Here is a 15,868-nt window from a genome sequence, read left to right as displayed (position 1 = left end):
TTGTCAGTCTTCCCTTGGGTCTTGGTCTAACGCCTCCACGGGATGGCATGGCCAGAGGAAATATTTTCTTCTAGCGACAACCCGACTGGGTACACACCATTTCAGAAAACAGGGCTGCAAGGCCGTGGGCTCTTAAGTGACACACACCATGTGAGGCTGCACGATGGCTCTGGCACGGCATCTTCTGACTTGGGCATGAGGGTCCCTGTCAGGCCTCAGCAGTAAGTCCAAAGCTGGAGGGCTGGGCTTCTGTCACCACGCAGCGAGTGACTGTGACAGGGGAATTAATGGTGGGGACGGGACAGGAGGGCAGACAAATACCGGAGATGCTTGTTGCTTTTTAAAACCCTCAGATTGCACAGGAAAACATAGGAGATTAGGAGATTAAGTCAAAACACGCATAGACCAGGTTACCTGAAGTGCCTGAGTGAAAAGGCTCATGCAAAAAGAAGTCCTAGGGTAAAGGCAGGATGTCTCCCAACTACCTGCGCCCCACAAGTAGCCACATGTTGGCATAGGAAGGGCCCAAGTGCTGACTCAGGGAGGCATACATTCACACCACTCACGACAAGGGAAGGAAATGGTCTCAGGGAGGTTTAAGGCTAGTCATCCTAGCATCCTAGTGGCACCACCATCCTGCGGTGTGGGACAGATCCTGCCACCCAGTACGTGTGCGTGTATGTTTATTCAGCAGGAGAAAATGCACCAGGATCAGATCTTTGGTCCTGGAATTTTTAGAAAAGACAAAAGAAAAAGGCACATGAAGGCAACTAATTGAATTTAAAAAGAAAATGTAAGTAGCTGCAAGTCACATAACATTATTTTGATTTTTTTTTTCCAACGTACCTTTTTCTTCCCCCATGAAAAGAGAAATTCAAAAGAAAATCTTCGTATTTATTACTTTACATTCAAGTGAAACTTCCATCTGGGGGAGGCTAAGCAGTTGTAGGCCGCATTCAGCGATGCATTACGGTGGTGGCTTTTTAGTTCACCTGATGGAAGAATTCAACCCTCTCATTTTTTTAAAAAACAGTTTGAGAGTCCCAACTGTAATACTATGTGTAGACACGCACAAGCAAGCACACACACAAATTCAAAAACTCCTACATAGAAAAATAAAGGATAAACATTATCCATTTTATCCTGTGTCATGGAACTTTTATATACATAAAAAAAAATTTTTTTTCTTTAATGTTTTCAGTCACTGCGTATTTTCTTCCCTCCTGTGTGATCTAAGGATCCAGGGAGGGGATTGCCACAGTGAAGCAGAAATGCTACATTCTGCTTGGCGAGGAAGAGAAAACATCATTTCTCACTCCCCTTCCAAAGTCTTTCCCATCCACCACCACCTCGGACGTCCCCGCGGACAGCCTTCTGGTGAGCGGCCATCCCGTCCCCTCCTCTAAGGCACCAGGGAACCAAAGGCCCAAAGGGAGCACCCTGCAAAAAAAAATGATCTGGGTGTGACAACAAGGGAGCGGACGCAAGCCTTTTAAGAGCAGAGGGTTCTGGAATCACTTTCCACAGCGTGTTCCTCTAGTATGGAGCTCGGTTCTCCAGCTGGCGCTTGGTGAGGAAGTACTTGAAGAACTCATAGACGGACCAGGAAATGGCAGCGGAGGGCATCTGGTAGATGACACGTGCCTGTATACCCTTGAAGTAGCCGGCCAGGCCGTTGAGCTGATACACCATTCGGAAGGCATTCGCCATGCCTGACAGCCGGCCACTGATGTTTGCCAGAGAGAGAGCCACGTTCTCCTGAGTGTTGAGGAGGGTCTTACAGACGTCTAGGGGGGTCGTGGCGGCCGCAGCGAGGGCCCCGGCCAGCCCGCCTGAGATGATGTGGGACTGCGGGTTGTAGGTCCGATGGGGGTTGACCTGCTCCTGCAGGAACTCATAGGTGATGAAATGGATGGACTGGAAGGGGATGTTCATGGTCAGCTGCGTGGTGTAACTCCGGTAGAAGGCCCCCAACCCCTCGGTCCTCCACACCGTCCGGACGCAGCCGAGGGCTGACTGGTGCTGTGAGTTGTACATCTGTAAACGCTGCTTCACAACTGTGGTCAAGGTGGTGGGGCAGACAGGTAGCCAGTGGGCAGTGCGGTGGATACGGCCCCACCCCGGGTTGGAGTGAGATGGGAAGCCAACCATAAAGAGAAACAAGCGAGTTAGACACGCTGGAAACAGGCCACCACGAGCGAGCACACGCAGCCCTGGCCCGAGAAGCCACGGAGGGCCAGCTCCGGGCAGTCCCCGGTTAAAATCCGTGTTTATCTCCAGGACCTAGTGCCAGGAAAGTGGCTATTTCCTCCTGCCTGAATCTTGCTGAAGGTGGGTCCCAAACTAGGCAGTCACTTCTGCTAGATTAGCTGACTTATTTCCTAGATCCTAGCAGTCCTTGGCAGGAACCGTAGGCACCCACCATCAATCTGAATCTTGCCCTATCCCCCCTCCCCTCCTTTGTCCCCAACACATCATCTGAAGTGTGTCCCCTGACTTGTTCTCAGGGGTCTGTGCCTCTGATGGTGATTTTAGCTTCTGTGTCACGGTGTACTTAGGCCAGACACTACAATTTATGTCTGCCCAAGTTCAATGACAATCTAACTGGGGGTTCACAGGACAAGAAGCAAATGGAGCTAACTGTGGGACCTTGAGCTTTGAGTTTTAGTGGTCCCCACATATTGCCAAATGAATATACACAATGTGTTTTCTTCACTTTTAAAGAAACAAAGACATTAAATCAACAATAGTAACAAGAAGGGAGGGTTGGAACCTCCCTTTTTTCTCTTTTAAGAAACATAAACAGGACAACCGTTGCTTGGTTAACATGGGCTAACTGGCCACTGATCAGGTCCCTGTATGAACTGCCAAAAAGAAAAAGAAAAAAAAGAGGCCAAGATATTTAATATGAATAATTATTTGGGAATTTTGGGTTTGTCACTAAACTACTACTTCCTAGAAGGGTTTCCCTCCCCTCTCTGCCCCCCACCTACCTAAGAATATCTCTTTCCTGGCCCCAAAGAACTCTGACTTGAACACATTGATTACAGGTCAAGCCACGAAGGCAGGTGAGTTTACTTAAGGACGTCACATCTCGTGAGAAAGATAAACCAGAACCCAGGCTGTCTCTCTGAGCTCTCTACTTTCTAAATAAAAAGTGAAAGAGGGGTGAGTCCCTCCAGGGTGCCTCACACTGCCCAGGATAAGGATCAAACTCAGCACCCGGGCCATAGACACACCCCTCCCCACTTCCCAATCTGACCCCTCATGGCCTTGAAGGTCGGAACAAGTCCCTGCCTGCTAGGACATGGGAGGCAGCTGAGAGCAGATAAGGAACTTTAACCTTAAAATACAAAAAACAGACAAATGTAATACGACTTAAAATGTTGAAACTTTTCTCTTCAATTCTCCCTTCTGGCAAGGGACCATTTTCAGATGGGAAAAAGGTAAAGAGAGAACCAAATGTCACCTAAAGTCACTGCCAGGTACAGAATAAACCAGCTGAAGGCACACCTGATACCAGGCCCAAAGGATCTCACTATGCGGGCCCACATCACTAAGGGCACCAGGACACACAAAAAGTTAAGTCAGGTCTACACAATTGAGCCTTGCTTCATAATACTCCCAAGATTCAAAATTTTTAAAAATGTGGGGAGAGATGGACAAAACTAAATGGGCCCATGTTAATTTTGGAAGCAGAGCAGTCATCACACTATTCTACTTTTGCATATGTGTAAAATTTGCCACTTGCTATAATCTTTTTTTTTTTTAAAGCAAACCGAACACAAGCCCTAATGAATGGCCTGTGATGGATTCTCCCTTTTTTTTTGAGTCACTGTCTTACTCTATCACCCAAGCTGGAGTGCGGTGGCACAATTACAACTCACCACAGCCTCGATCCTCTGGGCTCGACAATTTTTCTGCCTCAGCCTCCTGAGTAGCTGGGACCACAGGTTCGTACCACCACACCAGGCTAATTTTTTATTTTAATTTTTTTTAGAAATGAGGTCTCACTATATTGCCCACTCTGGTCTTGAACTCCTAGACCCAAGCAATCCTCCCACCTTGGCCCCCTGAAGTGCTGAGATTACAGGCATGAGCCACCGCTCTGGTCAGTTCTCCCTAAATAGGGTTGTTAACAAGGGCTAGAAGTGTGTGTGTGTGTGTGTGTGTGTGTGTGTGTGTGTGTGTGTGTGTGTGTGTGTACATGCATACGTGTACATACAGGCTTTAGGGTAGTGTAAAAGCATGCCAAAGAATCACCAGGAAAGCTTGGTAAGAAAGATTCCTGGGCCCTAACCCCAGGGATTCTAATCTAGTAGGCTTGGGGTGGAGCCTGAAAATTAGTATTTCTAATACCACCCAGGAGGTGTCCATGCTGCTGGCCGTGGACCACACTCTGAGTATCTCTGTTCATGAGAACAGGAATACCACAAAGCTCAAATGTGCATGGCCTTTCTTGAGGACTTTAATAACACAGCTAATAATTCAATTCTTCTGTTTGTCCTGACTGGGGGCCAGGACTCGCCCTGCCCCCCTTCTATCCCCTCATTCCCCCATCACTGTTTCTCCTGTCCCTCTGCACATCCCCTACTGTCCCGCCCTGGAACCATAAAACATTACCTTCGGCTGGATTCATTACTGCATCGTGGAGCAGGGTGGCCATACTCCCAGCTATCCCTGCAAAACAAACTCCAGAAAATTACCCTCTGCAACCGGGTGTTCCGGGGAAGTTCCTGGAACCTAAAATCAGATGGAACCCAGGACTTGGCTATCTAAGAAGCAAAATTGACTACCAGTTCCACCCAGGTGAGCATTGACTCTTAAAACCCCAAAGCGATCACGAAAATACTAGATGAAAATGGGGGAGGTGAAGCCAGGCATAGTCTCCCACGTTTTAATCTTGCAGCGACCTCATTTTCTCTCTTGTAGTCAAGCCTGGGAAAAAGCTAGACCTGCGAATGTTGGACGCTTCCCAGAAACCATACTTTGTGGCTTTTTCCACTCTCTATATTTTAATTCTCTCTTGTTCCTCGCCTTTGTCTATATATTAACTCACCCTCCCCTTAAGCTGGGGCAATCAAAGGAGATATATTTGCAACTGAGAGGGGGAAAAAAGATCTTTAAGAAAATTCCTTGGTTAAGAGCCAGGCTTTTTTTTTTAAATTGGGGTCTCACACTGTTGCACAGGCCGGCATACAGTGGCATGATCATAGCTCACCACAGCCTCGACCTTCAGCCTTGACCTCCAGCCTTGACCTCCTGCGCTCAAGGCTATCCTTCCACCTCAGCCTCTCAGGTAGTGGGGACTACAGGCATGCGCCATCAAATGTGGCTAGATTTTTGACATTTTTTTTTTTTTTTGTAGAGACAAGGTCTCATTATGTTGCCTAAGCTGGTCTTGAATTCCTAAACTCCAGGCATTTTTAAGAAAATGGGCAAGAGAAGAATCAGAAGATCCACAGCTGATAGATTTCCAGGGTAAGTCTGCAAAGCTGTGACTTATTTAGAGAATGGCTGACCCCCATCTGACAGTCTAGTCAGACCTGGCTTCAAGAACCAGGAACTTCAAAAGCCAAAATCAGGCCTGGAATTCTGCTTTTGGCTTTGAGTTTCTTCCCTCTGCGGTGACAATGCCCGGTAATCAAAACTACACTGGAAGGTGGGAGGAATGAGGGACACCAGGATAACTCTTCAGAAGTGCATGTAATACCTCCCTCCCCCTGAATACACACTTATAATTATTCCCAGAAAGAGCAAAATGCCCATCACAGCATAAACCACACATTGCAGAAACAGCACTGGGCAGAACCTGGCATAAAATAGGTTCCGTCAAACCCCTCCATGGAACTAAACCGTTACATAAGGTAGTTTCAGCAAAAGGAGGGCCCTGACACCATGACCTTGGGGCAGCATCAGGGCATGGCTCTCAGAGACCATCTCAATAAATGCCACCGATGGCCAATTTTTAAAAGGCAGAACAGGTCGGGCACAGTAGCTCAAGCCTGTAATCCCAGCACTTTGAGGGGGCAGAGGCGAGAGGATTGCCTGAGCCCATGGGTTTGAAACCAGCCTGGACAACATGGTAAAACCTCGTCTCTACAATAAATCAAAAAATTAGCTGAGCGTGGTAGCGCATGCCTATAGTTCCAGCTACTTGGAAGACTGAGGCAGAAGGATCGCCTTGAGCCCAGCAGGTCAACGCTGAGGAGCCATGAGCACGCTACTGAACTCCAGCCTGGGTGACAGGGTGAGACTCCAACTCAAAAAAATATAAAATAAAAAGCAAAACAAATGTCTGCAAACCAGCCAAGTGCACTTACTACCAAGGATGGCTGATGGAGAGATGGCTTTTGAAACAAAAAAGAAGAGGGAGAACGTTACCACTAGTCCCATCTACCTCTCCATTATTGAAAAATGAATTATGTCAAAATTAGGACACTTGACACAGCTGTTCATGCCCTCATTCTATACCCAAACAAAAAACAGCAAAAGCCAACCCCACCCAAGAGGAGAATATAAGCGCTCAGCCCTGCCCAGGAAAACATGCCTTATGTAAGCGCATCTGGGCCAACTTGCACCCACCACCCTGCCCGCCTCCCTCAAAACAACCACACAAAACAATTTCAGCCCTGGCTCGCAGAGAGATGCGACTCAGAGAAACAGAAGCGAATCGGGGGGTCAAATCCCCAAACCCCCGGAGCCGAAGGTGGGAAAGGCCTTCTGCGTGGTACAAGTCTTTTGTCAGCCATAAAACTTCTTGACCTTTTAAAGTTTAGTTAGATGTTGGAGCTGTAGAGACCTGTTGTACCAGTTTTTAAATAGTCTCAAAGAAGCTGTCCAGATAACTTTTTTTTTTTGGAATCCAGCATTCAAAAGCTTTGTTTCTATTCAGGATTGTTCCTATGTCTGATCATTAATTGCATTTGACTGTTTAAAAAAAAAAGGAAAACCCACACAACGATCAAAACCAAAACACCTCTGCCACTGATGTCCCCCTCGCTTCAGAAAGCGAAGGAGGGGAACGGAAAAAAAAAGCATGTGTGTGCGTGTGTGCGTGTGTCTGGGTGTGTGTGCACACACGACTCTAGAGTTCTTTATTCATGAGCACGCGTGCCGAAGACGAGGCTGCTGGGTCTCAGGGAAGGATGTGTTGAAGAAGAGAGCTGTCTAACTCCAGACAAAGGCTTGCAAAATACCGTTGGCTAGGTGGCTGTTCCCTTGGTGGTTGAAAGCATCATTTAAAGTCCTTTTCATGTTTTCATAGCAGGCAAAGTACATGGCATGGGCCGGCCCTGCGCCGATCACCATCACGTTGAGGCCACGCAAGGGCCTCCAGAAGCCTTCAGTCCGCATGATTTTCTTGAGGGCTCCATAGATACTCGTGTACTGGGCTTTGGGATCCGGATTCAAACTCTGCATTCGCGTCTGGGGGGGGTGAGAAAACAAAAAAATGGCAGTTAACGAGGATGGTAAAGAGAAAGAAGAAGAGAGACAGAGAGAAAACAGTGACTTCTCATAGTTCCACAGGGTTTCTTGGTGAAGAAAACAATGTGTTCTCTGTGTTGTGGAGTACTTCCCCACATACACACGTTCATATCAATTTCATTAAGCCCAGTAAAGGGGGAAAGGGAGAGGAAGATGTGGAGTAGGAAGACCCTCCCCTGACATCGGCAAGCTGTGTGGCCTCTGATGAATCCCTTAACCTCTTTGGTCCTCAAGACCTCCAATTAAAAAAAAAATGGCGCTTGACCAGGCATGGTGGCTCACGCCTGTAATCCCAGCACTTTGGAAAGCCAAGGCAGAAGGATGGCTTGAGCTCAGGAATTTAAGACCAATCTGGACAGCATAGCGTGTCCTCATCTCTACAAAAAAAAAAAAAAAAAAATTTAAAATTAGCCAGGCAGGGTGGTGTGCACCTGTATGTAGTTCCAACTACTCAGGAGACCGAGAGGGAAGGATCGCCTGAGCCCAGGAGGTTGAGGCTGCAGTGAGCCATGATCATGACACTGCACTCTGGCCTGGGCAACAGAGTGAGGACCTGACTCAAAAAATAAATAAACAAATACACAAACAAATAAAAATAAAAACACAGTGCTGTTGCAAGCAACAAACAAAACAATGCAAGTGAAAGCCCTCTACAAACTCAGAATCCTAGATAAATAGGTATAGAAATACCCTAGGGTTCTGAAGTCTTCTCCAGTCTCACTTAGCTGAAACCTCTGTGTTCCAAAAGCTCCTGTTCAGTCCTTTCCATGTAAGTCTCCCAATCCTCTAGCCCTCACCCGCCTCATCACCTTTAAATACTTTTTATATTTCTCATTTTTATGAGTTAGCACTTAAATATAAACGGTTTTGTTCCTAATTTCATCCTACGCATAATCTTATCTCCTTGATAAGACTTGATAGGCTTCCACCTCTCTGTCTTCCCTAGCATACCACCAGGTGTGAAAGGTACTTGTGCAGGAGTGATGGGTCATTTTATGGGTCAATATGGCTGGTCCATGGACACTGATATTTGACCATACGCCAACCTAGGTGTTTGTGTGAAGGTATTTTTTTAGACGAGATTAACATGTAAATCAACAACTTTGAGTAAAGCAGAAGACCTCCACAATGTGGGGAGGCCTTATCCAATCAGTTGAAGGACTCGAGAGAAAAAAACTGAGTCCCCCAAGGAAGAAGAAATTCCACCTCCAGACTGGAACTGCAGCATCAGCTCTTCCCTGCAAATCCAGCCTGCTGGCCATTCTGCAGATTTTGGACTTAACGTTCCCCACAATCATATGAGCCAATTCCTTAAAATAAGTCTCCCTATAGGTAAATTTAGATATAGATATCTCTCTATATATAAATACATCTCTCTATATAGAGATTTCTCTCTCCCCCAACACACTACTGTCTGTTTCACTAAAGAACCCTGACTAGTACAGTAGCTAAGATAGACTTGCTAACTAGAAGACCCTCATCAGCTCAGTCCTACCAAAACTTGCTCACTCCTTCCTTCCTTCCTTCCTTCCTTCCTTCCTTCCTTCCCTCCCTCCTTTTCTCCCTCTTTCCTTCCATTGTCATCCATCTGACACTCCTCCACCCTCCCCACCCACAGCTTAGAGGAAAGGCTCTCTCCAACTTTTGGCAGGGAGATCCTTTTATCTCCAAACAAAATCATAAAGAAAACCTAATATTGTGTTAAAAAACAAAAAAAAGGCAGGGGGAGGTACTTCTCTGATTGCAAATGGGAAGAGGGTCCTGAGCCTCACCCATGGGGCTCCCTCTCACTCCCTAGGGCAGAGACCCACCCCCTCCCCAGTATCCAAGGGCTTGGAGGAATGTTGTGAAAACCAAAAACCTCAATGAGTGGTCATTTTCAGATTTCACCAGCTATTAAAACCATAGAAAATGGGCATAACTTTGCCAACTTTTTTTTTTGCCAAGAAATGACACAAAAACAATAACACTATAAGCAACAATCGCCACCACCCTCTATTACAATAATCATTTCCTAAAAGAAAGGGCATTTTTTAATGCTTAAACAAAGTAACGAAACTGTTACTTTTCTGAAACTGTTCTCTATGCTTTAAAAGTTAGAGTTAACTTTATTAAAAACTTGCATTTTCCTCCTTTTTTCCTACCACAGACTGGTAAAAAAGACCTCTGGCCCAGCCCAAGGCAGTCTAGGCCTCAGGGTCCTGGGAGGAGGGTGACTTCTGGGGTCAGTGTCCCAGTACCTTTTTGTTTTTTAAATTGATGTCTATTCTAATCCTTTTCAAGAAGGATTTGATGCTATTTAATAAGAGGATACATTTTAAGCAAAAAAGACCAAGGGGCAGAGAAGTAAGCGAATGTACCAATCCAGAGGGTACCTGAATCAAGAGAGTACCCAAATAGTGGTTACAACATCTCCACTTAGCTCCTGCATGGCCTGCTGGCCAGACCACATGAAGAAGTGAACGCCACACAAAGCACTCATGTTGGGAAGAAGAAACAAAACTGCTCCATCAGGATTTTTGAGATCGTTCTAGTTTCATTTTTATTTGATTTTATTATAGAGATGTGGGGTACAAGTGAGGGTTAACTACACAAGTCGGCTGCATGCAGGTAAAATTTGGGCCTCCAACTGGTCCTCACTTCTGCTGGTTTGGGACCAGGCACCCTTTGTGTTTTTACACGCCCCTATCCCTTAGCAGTACCCAGTGACTGCCAATCCCTCTCTTGTGCCAATGTGGTTAATGTTCAGGGGCCACTTATAAGTGAGAGCATGCAATATTCAGTTCTTTGTTTCTATAATAGATCACTAAGTATGATGGTCTCCAACTGAATCCAGTTTGCTGAGAAGTCTATGATTTTGTTCTTTGTGGTCAAGATCGCGCTAGTTTTAAGCACAAAAGTTTTGAATTTCACTTGGCTTTCTCCTACAATTGCCCCTGCCAAAAAGCAATGGCATTAGACAGTAGGGGTGCAATGTGGTGGTCAAGCACCCAGGTTTTGGAATCAGAAAAAAACTGGGACTGAATTCACGCTCCATCACTCACAGTGTGAGCCTGGTAAGTTAGTTAATCTCTCAAAAGTTTGAGTTTCCTCACATGTGAGGATGGTTGAGAAAATCAGATGAGATAATACATGTCTATGCCCATCATTATTGTCAGTAATAATAAAGGATTGGCCAAGGGTCTACATGAAGGTGATTCAAGAGGTTCACCTCTCAAGTGATATGGTTCTTTTAGAGACAGGGTCTCACTCTGTTGCCCAGGTTGGAGTGTAGGGGTGTGATCATAGCTCACTGCAGCCTCAAACTCCTGGGCTCAGGTAATCCTCCCATCTCAGCTTCCCATGTAGATGGGACTACAGATGCACACCATGCCAATTTATTATTTTTTGTAGGGAGGAGGTATCACTATAGTGCCCAAGCTAGTTTCAAACTCCTGGCCTCAACAATCCTCCTATGGCCTCCCAAAGTGCTAGGATTACAGACACATGCATTACCATGCCTGGCTTAAATATGGTCCTCATATATGAACTTCCAGCGTTCTGAGCCCCACAGAGATGGGGGTTTCCGTCTTTTTCACAGATCTCTAATGCCTAGTAAGATGGACTAATCCTGGGACCCAATAAGTATTTGTTAAGTTCATAAGTGGATGAACAAACCCAACTTAGGCTACCAACTGGGGTGAAGCAGTAGTGTCTCAGAGCCCCACCACCTCTTTCTGGGATCTAGCTATCCTTATCATCATCCTTTATTTGGATCTTTCCCTATCAATACCAAGTCTGCATTTCTCAAGCCTGGTTATGATCTGCTGAGTCACAAGCAGAGCAGAGGCGGCCTGTCCCTGGGGGGCAGCTTGGGCCTGTGGACTAGGGGTGGTTCCTGCCAGTTCCCTTCCAAGGGAGAGGCCCCTATACCTTGGGGGAATGGCTACAGCAGTGCATCTTCTTGGGGGATGAAGCTCTGGCTCAAGTCCTTGGATTTCCAGCCTAGAACAAGGTGCTGGCAGGGTTTGCAAGACTAGTCTATGATTGAAGATTTCCTTTGGATCCTAGTGGGCAGAACCACCCTGGGCAAGCAGGGTTGGCAGTGTGATCAAACCCAGATGACTAGCTGTTGAGAGAGCTAATGCTGGCAACTGCAAGGCCCAGGATGGGGGTATCTCATCTCTCTGGTCTCCAGTGTCCTCAATTATATATAAAAGAATTAACCAGAAAATTTTTTTAAATGCCCATTTGAGGCCAGGCATGGTGGTTCATGCTGTAATCCCAGCACTTTGGGAGGTCAAAGTGAGAGGATCGCTTGAGCCCAGGAGTTAGAGATCAGCATGGGCAACATAGCAAGACCTTATCGATACAAAAAAAAATGTTTTTTAATTAGCAGTGGGTGGTGGAGTGTGCCTGTAGTCCCAGTTACCTGGGAGGCTGAAGTGGAAGGAAGGATCACTTGAGCCCAGAAGATAGAGGCTGCAGTGAGCTGTGACAGAGACCCAGCTCAAATATCAGGGCACCACCCCAGCACTCATTGATTCAAAACTTTTTTCTTTTTTTAAATTCCCTAGATGATTCTGATCATCACTCAGTTTTGGGAACCACTAGGTAGTTTCCAGGCCCCTTCGAGGCCCCTTCCAGCCCCAGCCCCAGCAGTAGGGCTTCACCTCTGGTTATCGGAGAAGGGTGTAGCTGGGCAAAGGCAGTGGGCACAGAGGATGCCTGGGCTTTAAAGTCTCACCCGGCCCAAGGTTGTTGGTCTCAATCTCAATCCCAGCTCTGTGACCTCAAGCAGGTTCCTTAATCTTGGGGCATGACCATCCTTGTCTGTCATAATCTCCCAGAGAGCAGTTGGGAAAACACCTGACACAGACTGGCTATCAACAATGACCTTCCCCACCCTCACGCCCTCTACATCTGTGAAGACTTCGGGAGGGTCTCGCCTTCACAAACCTCCTCATGTCAGTCAGCTGTGACCTGGCAGGAATGGCAACACACCAGGACTGGCAGCACACAGGGAAATTTGGGATTGATTTCTCATCTCCCTACTCCCACTTTTTAAATTAGAGATGGGACAGTAGAGTAAACATTACTGAGCCAAAATGCACCATTCTCTTATGGAAAAGAAAAGGACCCTTGGGTATCTGTGCATCCTCAGTGGACTTCTCTGTCCCCAGGGTGGTCTACTCCAGGGCAAGCCATATTTAATGGCACATGCCTAGGACAGAGGTAAGTGGCCCGTGAGCGTGGAGAAGGGCCCAGTCAGCCATCCCCTCAACTGGGTCCACCGTGGCCACAGTGGCCAAGTTTTGGGCCAAAGCCTCATCAGTCCCGTGTCACCTTCATTTCTTCAACCTGTGTGCGTGGAGCACCCATTCACAGTTGGCACGAGCATACAGAGAGGAAAAGATAACGGGGGAAAACACAAGGATGGTATGCGGTTAAGAGGGTGGTGGCACAGACCGCCAGGTCTCTGCAGCCTCAGAGGAGAAACCAAGAGAGGCCAAGATAGGTCAAAGGTAGGCAGGTAAGAAGCGGGACACAAGTGGCCAGAGCCAGAGAGACAATAATCAATTGAGTTTCTTTTTTAAAAAATTTCAGTGACTGCCTGTAAAATGTAAAAACGAGGGCTGGGAATTTTCTATACCTTCTGGACCAGAGAAGGAGAAAAAGTCAGGGGGTGAGTAAAAGTAACCCCAGTATCTACCACTAGATGAAGGGATACACACTATGTGGCCTGTAGCACACAGTGGAATATTATTCAGTCTTAAAAAAGAAAGCTAAGTCCGGGTGTGGTGGCTCATGCCTGTAATCCCAGCACTTTGGGAGGCCAAGGTGGGAGAAGAGCTTGAGGCCAGGAGTTTGAAACCAGACTGGACAACATAGCGAGATCCTGTCTCTACCAAAAAGGAAGGATATTCTGATATACATGCTACAAAACAGTTGAATCTTGAGGACATTATGCTAAGTTAAATAAGCCAGCTACAGAAAGACAAACACTGATTGTCTACAGCAGCAGTCTCCAACCTCTTTGGTACCAGGGACTGGTTTTGTGGAAGTCAGTTTTTCCACAGAGGTGCGGTGAGGAGGATGGGAGGTGAAGGAGTAGGGGAGATCATCAGACATTAGATTCTCATAAGAAACTGTGCAACTTAGGGGCCGGGCTCAGTGGCTCAGCCTGTCATCTCAGCACTTTGGGAAGCCGAGGCGAGTAGATTGCCTGAGCCTGTGGGTTCGAGACCAGCCAGGGCAACTTGGCGAGACCCCGTCACTACAATAAATAAATAAAACATCAGCCAGGTGTGGTAGCACGCACCTGTAGTTCCGGTTACTTGGAAGGCTAAGGTGGAAGGATCACCAGAGCCCAGCAGGTCGACACTGGGGTGACCATGAGCATGCCACTTGTACTCCAGTCTAGGTGACAGAGTTAGACTCCAGCTCAAAAGAAAAGAAAAAGAAAGTGTGCAATCTAGATACCTCGCATGTGCAGTTCACAACAGGGTTTGTGCTCCTATGACAATCTAATGCCACCGCTGATCTGACAGAAGGCAGAGCGCCGTTCGCCCACTGCTCACCTCCTGTTATGTGGTCCGGTTTCCTAACGGGCCACGGAACAGTACTGGTCTGCAGCCTGGAGGTTGGGAACCCCTGCTCTACAGACACGTAGAAGATGTCAATTTTTTTGTTTTGAGGTGGAGTCTCACTCTGTCACCCAGGCTGGAATGCAGTGGCACACTGCTCCTGGCCACCGCAGCCTCGACCTGCTGGGCTCAGGCGATCCTTCCACCTCAGCCTTCCAAGTAGCTGGAACCACAGGCTTGTGCCACTATGCCCTGCTAATTTTTTTTTTTTAATTTACTATAGCGACGAGGTCTCACCATACTGCCCAGGCTGGTCCCTTGTCATGGGCTCTGGCAAGAAGAGTCAAATTATAGAGAAAAAGTAGAATTGGCATTGGCAAGAACTTGGGAGAGGAGGGAAGGGGAACAGAGAGTTATTTAATGGGCGTGGGAGTTTTGGTTTTATAAGATGAGAAGAGTTCTGTGAATGGATGGTAGTGATGGTTGCATAACAATATGAATGCCCTTAATATGCTGAACTGTACACTTAAAAATGATTAACACGGCAAATTTGGGTACATATATTTTACTGCAATATATATATATTTTTTTGAGTCAAGAATCTCACTCTGTCGCCCAGGCTGGAGTGCAGTAGCACGCTCACAGCCACCCCAGCATCGACCTGCTGGGCTCTGGCAATTCTTCCACCTCAGCCTTCCAAGTAGCTGGAACAGGTGCATGCTACCATGCCCCGCTAATGTTTGATGTATTGTAGCGATGAGGTCTCGCCAAGTTGCCCGGGCCGATCTCGAACCCACAGACTCAAGCAATCCACTCGCCTTGGCTTCCCAAAGTGCTGGAATGATAGGTTGAGCCACCAAGCCCGGCCTTACTGCAATATTTTAAAATCCAAAAGAAAGGAAGTGAGGGTGGAGAGGAGGAAAAAGAAACTAAATGAATCAGATTGCACAGAGAGGAGGCAGAGATTACAAATAACCCCCCCAACACACACATACACACACACATACACATACCAGGAAGCAGAATTTCACAAATCACTTTTCCTGTCCGGGTTTCAGTTCCTGTCCAAGACCTAACTGCGTAGCTCTCCCCAACTCTCTACAATCAGTTTCCACATTTCCCTTTCGGTTCTCCGCTCTTGGAAATTCATAATGCAAACTAAAGCCTCTGGAAAGTCCTTTCGAGAGAGAAACCTGTTCCACTTGGTTTGACAAGGCACTTCCTAAACGTCTGTCTCTGGCAATGCAAGCTTTTTCTCATTTAGTAACCAGTGACATCTTGCCGAACATGCTTGTGAAAGCACAGCTGTCGCCACAGCTGAGCCCTTGAAGCAGGAAACTCAGTGAACAACCAGGTGACAGAGAGACCCCTCAGGCCACTGCGCAGAGGAGGCAGGTTGAAGGCAGGCAACTGTGGGCTTGCACCTGGAAGAGAAGGAAGAGCCCTTGTCTGCTACGTGTGAACAAGTGTTCCTCCCCTGCAGGGTGCAGGAAAGTGCCTTGGCCCAGAAACCAAGAGATCAGCGTCTCTGGCCTGGCTCTGCCACTCTCTGTGTGACCAGGGCAAGTCCCCTCCAGCTCCAGAGCTCCGACTCCCTGGGAGGGCTCCGGGCCAATGACACAGACTCCGTATCACAGAACCAGCTGCATCAACTCCCAACGAAGCTAGGATGGATTGAGGGTCAGCCCCTGACTCAAATTCTCCCCTAAGTTGACAAAACAGGAAAGGCCTGCCGCGATGGCCTGTTCTTTCACTGAGAGGAGGAGGGAGAGTGGAAAATGTGTGTTCTGTCCCAGGTGAGCTCAAGGGATCAA

At 47.2% G+C, this 15,868-nt stretch overlaps 1 protein-coding gene across 3 annotated transcripts in view; it reads right to left on the bottom strand.

The window, feature by feature from the left end:
- Nucleotides 1–872: 872 nt before the first annotated feature.
- SLC25A37 (solute carrier family 25 member 37) overlaps nt 873–15,868 on the bottom strand; it is a 46,447-nt gene continuing 31,451 nt past the window's right edge. The window contains exons 2-4 of one of the 3 annotated variants that reach the window (XM_021715269.1): nt 6,766–7,428; nt 4,624–4,680; nt 873–2,057 (exon numbers count right to left, since the gene is read on the bottom strand). In XM_021715269.1, the coding sequence (XP_021570944.1) occupies nt 1,537–2,057; nt 4,624–4,666 (564 nt within the window). In that variant the 5' untranslated portion in view covers nt 4,667–4,680; nt 6,766–7,428 and the 3' untranslated portion in view covers nt 873–1,536. The remainder of the gene's footprint in view (nt 2,058–4,623; nt 4,681–6,765; nt 7,429–15,868) is intronic. The other 2 variants (XM_021715267.1, XM_021715268.1) reach the window with 2 other exon arrangements.

The sequence above is a fragment of the Carlito syrichta genome, unplaced genomic scaffold (genome assembly GCF_000164805.1).
Source record: "Carlito syrichta isolate Samal-C Ts95f unplaced genomic scaffold, Tarsius_syrichta-2.0.1 Scaffold306946, whole genome shotgun sequence".
Taxonomy (NCBI): domain Eukaryota; kingdom Metazoa; phylum Chordata; class Mammalia; order Primates; family Tarsiidae; genus Carlito; species Carlito syrichta.
This window is presented reverse-complemented; position numbering and strand designations above follow the sequence as displayed.